Source organism: Apteryx mantelli, chromosome 5, assembly GCF_036417845.1.
Source record: "Apteryx mantelli isolate bAptMan1 chromosome 5, bAptMan1.hap1, whole genome shotgun sequence".
Lineage (NCBI taxonomy): Eukaryota > Metazoa > Chordata > Aves > Apterygiformes > Apterygidae > Apteryx > Apteryx mantelli.
In genome coordinates, this window is record NC_089982.1 from 47,152,204 (window position 1) to 47,161,211 (window position 9,008).

At 36.2% G+C, this 9,008-nt stretch overlaps 1 protein-coding gene across 1 annotated transcript in view; it reads right to left on the minus strand.

Moving 5' to 3' along the window:
* The window catches only part of GPM6A (glycoprotein M6A), a 42,010-nt gene extending 39,331 nt beyond the window's left edge, over positions 1-2,679 (minus strand). Inside the window, exon 1 of the mRNA XM_013942161.2 lies at positions 2,566-2,679. Coding sequence (XP_013797615.2) covers positions 2,566-2,606 — 41 coding nt within the window. The 5' untranslated portion in view covers positions 2,607-2,679. The remainder of the gene's footprint in view (positions 1-2,565) is intronic.
* Between the last annotated feature and the right edge of the window lie 6,329 nt (positions 2,680-9,008).

Genomic DNA, 9,008 nt, shown 5'->3' on the forward strand with positions numbered 1-9,008 from the left:
TAATGGGGCACACTGTTATTTTTTTTTAATTATTATATGTAATCAGAACATTAAACCAAAATGTTTTATTTCCATTCAACTATGTATGGTTTTGAGAATGTAGATACCACACTGTATGTTTCTATTTACATAATTTTTCTGCTTTTTTGACTTTCAAAGCAATATAATTTCCACAGGGCTTTTGTACTGCCAACTGTTAATCAATAGTTGTGACAAAATATCAAGCATAGATTCTCCCTACAAAATTATCTTAAAAGGCAGAGTAATATCTATTTAAGCAGGTGCAAAATTGACGTGCAAATTTCTTTGAGAACCACACAGTTTATCCAGTTACAGACAATAGCTCATCTGCTTTTAGTCAAAATATTTGCTCCCTCTCTCCTTAAGACTTTATTTTAGAGACATCATTCACAATTGAAGTTAAATTGAAGTTTCAATCCCAGTAGGTCTGCCAGTGAAAGAACTGGCTTTAGTAAGTCTTTAGGTAAACAAACAGATGAACAGACCAAAAATCTATGGACAAAGCCAAACAATTAGATGTCAAGAAAAAAAATAAAAAAATTCACCTTTACAGTTCCTTAATCATTTCCAGTGAATTATCTGCAGTTGAACAATGGCCCTTGACTGATATTTGCACTTAAGCATTTGACAGAGAGAAGCTGGAAAACTTGCTATGAAGGGAAAGCATCAATTTGTGGCTGTTCTGCACTAATGGCTTCCTAGGGACTAATAAAATAAGTTAGAGCCTAATAAAATGACTGATCTTTCATTCAGGATAACAATGAACCTTAGCTGCCAAGTCAAGTCAGACTCATTATTCTAAATGACAAGGCAAAAAAGGCAAAGCAGAAGACACATATTTCCCACCAACCCAATACAATATTGTACAAGAACATCTAAATTCCTCATGCCTAGGCCAATGAAATTTGAAGGTAGCATAGTGGTGGCATACTTGTTCAGTACATTCCCCTTGCTGGCTACTAATTCAACAAACAAGACTGTGAATGTTCACAGAGAAGCCATGGGAAGGATGGTGATAATACAGCACCGCACAAGTCAAGAGATCAAGATTCTGATTCTAGCTACCATAATATTAGTGGCACCAAGTCAGACCAAATAACTATCTCGTCCATTTTCCCATCTCAAACAGTGAATATAAATGGTGGCCTCAAGAAGAATAAGAACAGGAAAGTCCATAGGATACTTCCTCCCAGCACTCTTCCAATCTCTGGGACTTCCTTAGCTGGGTAGATTTATTTGTCATTAGAAATCATCAATGGATTTGTCTTCCATGGATGTACCCAGTCTTCCCTTGAACCATATACACTTTTGGCATCCATAATATACAATTAGTTTCACAGGTCTGCTATACAGCAATTGAAGAACCACTTCTTTCTTCTGAACCTGGCTTCTACTAGTTTCCATTGGTATCTCCTACTTTCTCCAAGAGAGGAAAATCTACCCTTATGTACCTCCTTCACACCATTTGTGAATTTACAGACCTCTATCACAACACCTCTTAGTCACCCCTTTTCCATAGTGAAGAGTCCTGGTATACTCAAGATATACATCTAATCATCCTTCGTTCCTTTCTTTGGGACACCACAGTTCTGGGGACCAGAACTGTATGCAGTATTCATGATATGGATGAAAGATGGATTGATACAGTGGCATAAATATATTCTCTGTTTCTCTATGCCTTTCCCAGTAGTTACTGGTATTTCATTTGCTTTTTGATCACTACTAAGCACTGAGCTGACATTTTCATGGAAGTATCTATCATAAGATGTCTATGTTTTGATGAATGACCTCTGGCAGATCACTTCTCCACAAACATTCAAGAAAGAAAAGCCTTACAAAAGCGTGGATAGGATTCTTCAGCTTCAGTTAGGAATATTAGCGGCAAAAAGAGGAATCTGGAATTCAAGTATCTAAGGAAATCTTGTTATAAAGAGAAAAGAAAATAGAAGATGTCATTTAATTTTAGATTAAAGGAGATGCTCAACAAAAGTAATATTGCATTTTTTTTCCTAAAACCTTTCCAAAAATATGTTTTCAGGAGTAACAAGGCATGAAAACTTCAAACTAGCTGAATTCTAGGAAAGCCAATAAAACAATAAAGTTTTGAAACTTCAAGTCCCATGGTTCTGCATAACACGTCAGTTACCTTCTTATTGCATTTATTCCCAGAACTAATCTGTTACTTGTTGCACACTCCTGCTTCATCTGTTTGGAGTATTCAGTAAAAAATTTTGCATATTTCAGCAGAGAAATTTTCACAAGATGTAAGCAAATATGTTGTATGGAACAGATTCATCAATATATGAAGTAATTTTTAGTATTAAATTGCTTATGATAACTACTGGATATTAAATGTTATTACAAATTACTTGTATACAGTAAAAATATCAGCTCTGTCAAAATTTCCTCTGCTGAGCTTATCTGACATAAAATCGTACTTTCTGTGATTTTTATTGCAGCACATTTTCTTGAATCTAATGTATGTTCCCTGCACAATTTTAAGCAGTATTAAAAGAAAACTGTTAAAAGAAATTAGTAACTTACATGGTAAAGACATCGATAACATCTCCTGCAGATCTTGTCATCTCAAAGTAGGTTTGCAGAATGTTGACAGTTCCTGAGAGTGCTTCATGTCCACAACCACAGAAGAGCGCGACTCCTGCATACAGCAGGATGGTGGCAATCAAAGACGCATAGGGAATACCCCCCAGGCATTTGATGCAACACTCAAAGCACCCTACAAGAAAAGAAAGTTATATGTTAATATATTATATCAAAGAAACAAAAAGAAAGTTTTGTGTTTTCATTCAGAGCAGGTTACAGTGTCAAACCTAGGTTACACCTATATTCACAATTCCTGTTGCTCAGCTACTGGATTCCTGAGGAGGATCCTCAGTAACAGAAAAACCATAGAGAGAGGGTATCCAGTTCATTTCCCTCCATCACCATAGGCTTATTCAATATTTTTTTATAAACAAGTGTTTGTGTGTCACTCAAATAGCTCACAATACTAGATGAAAATATATGCTAAAAAGGCACACAATTAGAAACAACTGTAGAAGCTGAATTTCCTCTCAACTTATCTTACCCTCTGCAATGCTTCCTAACTGAGGGCCACTGCTCTTGAATTGTGCCAGGCCTGCCATCTTTTGTCCTAAAAGAAGTCCTAAACAGACAGCACTGGCACTATTAAGGAAGTTGAACAGAAACAGGGGAAAATTCTGAAGAAATGCACTGACTTAGTAGCCAGAAGCTTTATTTTCTCCTAAGCATTACCAGTTTGTGTCACAAATACAGGATTTGGATAGAAAAGAAAGGGAGGCATATAAATTGTAAAAGTTTATAAAGACAACAACAATTAAAAATTAAGTATAGGATGTTCAACAGATACAAGACAATTTATCATTGCACACTCCAAAAGCTATAGGCTACTGTACACTCTCTAGAGATATTTTAAAAACAAACTTACAAAATGCCTTTCTTTAGATAAAGTATGTCTACACAGCTGAAAGCTAGCAAGCTGAAATAGCAGGAGCTGTCTTTCTGCAGTATCATAGAGCTGCACGTGGGCTAATTTTCTATTATGCATAGTATATTCACACTGCTATTCTACCTTAAAAACAAAATTACATGTAGCCTCTACACGTAATTTTATATTTTGTCCTGTAAGCTAGTAGGTTCTTATTTCCTTTAGCCTGAAAACCAAAGTAGACATTTCCTCTGTTTGTTCAAACACTAATTGTCTGCTTTTTGTGAATAAATATTAATCTGTTTATTTTTAAAATACGTATATATATTTAGCAGCTATTTATAAAAATCAAAAATCTCTTGAGAGAACAGTTTCAGCCATTTTCAAATATATACATTTCAGTTAAATCTCTATTTCTATTATTATTATTACTATTATTGAGTTATTATAGAGTTAAACTTCTATTGACATTTTTTAATTTTTAATTACAGGTATTTTATTAAGAAAGGCAGTGTTTGAACTGCTGGATAACATGAATAGAATAAATGAAAAAATATACTAATATTTAAATGTGTAAAGTACAAGACAAACAGACTTCAAAAGCTGGGGTAATTCCCATGTATGTATGCTGGTTGTGTCAACAGAAAGGAAGATGTAGCTTAAGACTAGTCCTTTCATTTAAGGACAAATTACTGTGTCACAATTGTCTGTAAAATACCAACTTTAAAATGTACAAATTCATCCTCTTCTGCCAAAAACTTACTGGGCAGGTAACCTATTGTATAAGTCACCCACCTCCAGCACCCATCACATGCCTGTATGGTTGCCACACCGTCCTGCTTTCCAATATTTTGGGAACAGCATTCCTTTTTTCCTGAGCCCATCTGATCCTGGGATACATTCCTCCTGCAGTCCAAGGCATCCTACTGTGTCGACACCCCTGCCCGGTTTTGGCAGCACGGGGCTTTGAATGTGCAGCGGTCGATTTGTGTCTTTCTTCAGCGACCATTAGGCTACTAGGAAGGCTGTGGACTTTCTACCAGTGGCGGGGTGTTAGAACAGACTAGGAAATAGGGTAAATGCTTTTGGAGTAGCTAATTCTGCATGCGTATAAATCAGGCAGCTCTTAAAATCCCTTCAGCTCAATGTTTACTCTTTACGATAGCTATAGTTAATTCCTCGGTGTTTATAATGCCTATACAAATAATAGAAGAGGGTCCTTCTACTGTCTAAAAGGCATAAAAATAAAAGATGTGTATGCAAAATATATACGTTGAACAAGGAACACAGGAAAATAGGTACTCTGTGGTTTCAGAGCTTCTCACAAAATGCCCATTGCCCTTTTCAGCCCAGAAGGCAGGAGCAGGCCTCAGGACAGCAGTAACACTGTACACCTGTTAGCAGGGTATGAAATAGTAAAAAGAGGGGGGAAGATGATGGTGGAGTGATAATGGGAGTGATACACTTGGTGCCATAAGGTCAAAGGTGGGAAAGTAAGAAAGACCTAAACATTTGCCGGGACACATGGACCGTAAGGAAAGCGCTTCTTAGCATTGCAATGGCTTGGGGCAGGAAACGGAAAGAGAAATGTTCTAAAGATTTCTTTTACACCTTCTGACACAGACAGAGTGGAAGACAGAAAGCTAAAAAAATGACAAAATAGGAACAAGAATAGCTAAGTAAGGAAACATCAGGATACGCATGGTCTGAATTAGAATAAATCTGATTAAGATCACATTCATATACAACTTCTGTAATAATACTGTAAGTATCATTACGAGGAAACGGTTGCCTGTGCACTACCCCGAGGCTACAGCCCCAGCCCACTAGGTCCAGTGAGACCCATGCACACAATCTGACCTCACAAACTACGGCAAAATCAGTGTCAGTAATATTGCTCTAGGTTTATTACAGTGAAACAGTGAAATCCAGTAAAATAGTATAGCACAGTAAAAAGAGTATAATACAATAAAATAGCGATAGATGTCATAACGTGCAATCCAATGAAAAGCTCATCAGAAAAAAAATTCTTCTTTTTTTAATTGTTTTAATTTTGAAAAGTAGCTGGAACAGATTTCTATTTTGTGAACAAGAAATAAAACACTTCTGTTCCTCTCACACATTAAGACTCTACATGCTCATAAACCTCTGAGGGAAAATTTTAATAGTACTATGTTGTATCAACTCAAGACTTCATCACTGATAGAAAAAGTGATCAGAAGAAAAATCCCTCCGTCCATATTCTCAAGGCTTTGCTCATTTATACACCTCTTCTGTAGACCTGCTGCCTTTTTTACTATCTCGTGAGTAATTCCAGTACTTCCAGTTACGTTAAACTAAGACAAAAATAAACAAAAGCAGTGAATCAGGACTAAGATTTTTAAATGCAAATCACACGTCATTCATACACCACAGAAAGCAGTGTGCTGCAGGTAACATTTGCTCCAGTTCTTTTCTTTCAGCTGTGCAGAATGTGAAAACAGCTGTTTAATAACAGAACAACGGAAATGCTACCTTAACCAGTACAATGCTACCGAGGCACCAGTGCAACGCTGCTGAACCACCAGTCCAGGACGTGACTCAGCTGCGCGGTGCTTATCCATCTCTGGGAGAGAGACAGTCAGTCAGTGCTCTCAACACCATCTTAATGAGATGGCATTCGCAAGGTAGCGAAACCACAGCCACAGAAATAATTATCGGGCAGATAAAGAAGGGTGTATGCTGCTTTGATGTTTCTTTTCATCTGGAAATACAGGCTTCAACACTTTTCAAACAGTTCCCTCTGCACAATAAGCCTGTTTAATCTTCTGCAACAGAATTCAGCATTTATTTTACATATTTTGCCTATGTTTACCAATGTTTTCCCTCACGTTAAAATCTAGATCTGCTGAAACTATTTATTTTTACATAAACCATACATACAACCATCCATAAGCTACAGGAAGTAACCTAAAATGCATTTCTTCCTTGGAACTTCCAACATGAAGAACTGTATTGGTCATATCCATGGTCATAAATCATTCCAAGGAGAAAATGCAATCCGGAAATACATGGAAGATTACAAGACAAAGAATTGTATTTTACATGGGTAAAGTCAAACTCCAAATAATGGCTATATCTAACTACCAAAATAGCACACGTTAATGTCGGATTACATATATCCACATTCCAGCCAGCGAAGATCTCACAGACCTCTGCTCCTCTTAACACAATTTTTCTTGTCTATATCAGGAATGCTCTTGGTATAGGAGCACAATTGGCAATTTCTGCTATAAGAGGCTTGTCAAGTACTCCTTAGACAGGCTTTGCCTAGATAAATTCATGCGCACCTCTTCTAGTTTATGCCGCTTTTTGAGTGCAGGTTTCTAGTGTGTTTCTAAGTAAACCAGCCAGCCATAATTTGGCTTTGTGTGTGCATACTATCTTTTCTTTACACTAAGGAAACAAATGATTTACCTATTGGAGGAGAAAAAGAAATTCTCCTTGTGATTTACATACTAATTATGCACCCAAATCGCACCACCAGAATCATTTCTTTGTTTGTGTGCTAAAGATACGTGAATTCTCTCTCCTCAGTACAGCTCAGGATATGGCACTGACAAATAAAACAAATAATCCATTTCTGCCCAGTACATTAAAAAAAAAAAACCACAAAAACAGGCCTACATCTCACATAAGTCTGTGAAAGTGAAGTTTAAATCAGTGATATCAGAACCAATCTCAGAATGCAATTATGCTATTCTCTTTTACGTACGTTGTTAAGAAAACTGACCCACCCCAGAATTCCATGGAAAAATAAAAACATAAAACATAGAGAATATAGAGAGATTCTTTGAATTTGCTTCATTTCTCCTCTACAAGGCATTTCTAGCTAGAACTTCTATGGAAGTCCAACTGTGACTGCTTAATTACAGATAACTACATATCCAAAGCTAAAAAGTACCTCAAAAGTTCATATAATATTTTAATGACATTTTAATCAAACTTTTTTTCTTAAAGACTTTTATTTAATATTAGGAGAGAGGACAGCAAAGCCCAGGTAACATGAAAGAGACTACATAGACTTGAAATGGAAAACAAAGTACAAAAATCTTCCTTGACTTTCACGTCTAGCTAAGCAAGGGATTTTTTCATATCTAAATTTGTACCACTTGTCACCCAGCTTTCATGACCAACCAACTTAAATTCAATACAGTTTCACAGACCATCATGAAATGTGTAGATTTGTTTGTGAATTTTGCTAAGCTATCCTTAACCTTATGAAGGAAAGTTACTGTTATGTAATGTTTGAATTAACAAATACACCCATCAAAATATATAGTGCTGAACAAAAAGCAACACGTTTTACTCAATCTAGTGCCAAAAAACCAAGGAATTATTCAACGGGTAGCATGACTTCCTGATCTGAAACTGTTCTCCTTGGCATTTTACAGACCTATGCCCAAGAAATGTTCAGCAAAACAAATGAACAGTAAGTAGAATAGATTCCTACGGTTTTTTTGGTTTTTTTTAAACATTCTGCTTATAAAACAGTACCCTATTTTCAACAGCACCACATTTCCAAAAGTTTTTTAAACAACACTGCAATTTCTAGTAGTTAATTTATGCTTAGAAATGCCTGCCTCAGAACTAAAACCTTACTGCACAAAAATACTAAATACCAGAGTATTACATTCAAATGCATGAGTCAAGCTCATTATAATTTCCTTCAGCTTTTTTATATACAAGCATAGGAGTATAAATTCTAGGAGTTTCTATTCTGTTCTAGGACTAACTTTTTGACCACTCCTTGTCTCCATGGTGAAGTAAATTAAACTACATACTCATCGAGTACATGTGTGTGTATTCTGAGGCTCTGAAATCAATTTTATTGATCAATCACACCCACAAATATAGCAGATATGCACTCAATGGATATCATTGTAAGGAATTTAAAAAATCATTCTGCTGAATAATGACGAATATGACTATCACATTAAGTTATGAAGAGAATAAATATCTTATAAAAATTGTATCTGCACTTCCCTATATGATCAAAAATCATATGATCAAAATATTTGCTCTAAGTAGCACATGGCATTGAGAATTTTGAGTTGCATATCTGTATTTTGTCAGCAAACTTTCCTCTGGTCTTCATTTAAACAGTGTTTTCATTTTACCTAAGAAAAAAGAAAAAAGCCTACTGGCATGCAGGCACCAAGGACGTCACAGCAGAGCACCAGGCAGAAGCAATGCAGCTCTCTTGATATTGTCCCAAGTACAGCACAAAGACAAGCCCAGCAAAGATCAACCTTGTGCTGTAACAAAAAGCTGTGCAAGAACTGCTGCATACATGTCCCACATAATTGTTCTCCACCTGTTCTCCACCATTGCACAAGAACTACTGGAAAGGAGAAGAGAACTTTATCGCCTGGCTTTACCAAACACTAACAACTGCAGTACCTATCTCCATCTTATTCAGGAGGTGGTGGCTTCTTTAAATTTAATTTATTTGAAAACAGGTTTCCTATTAAAGAAT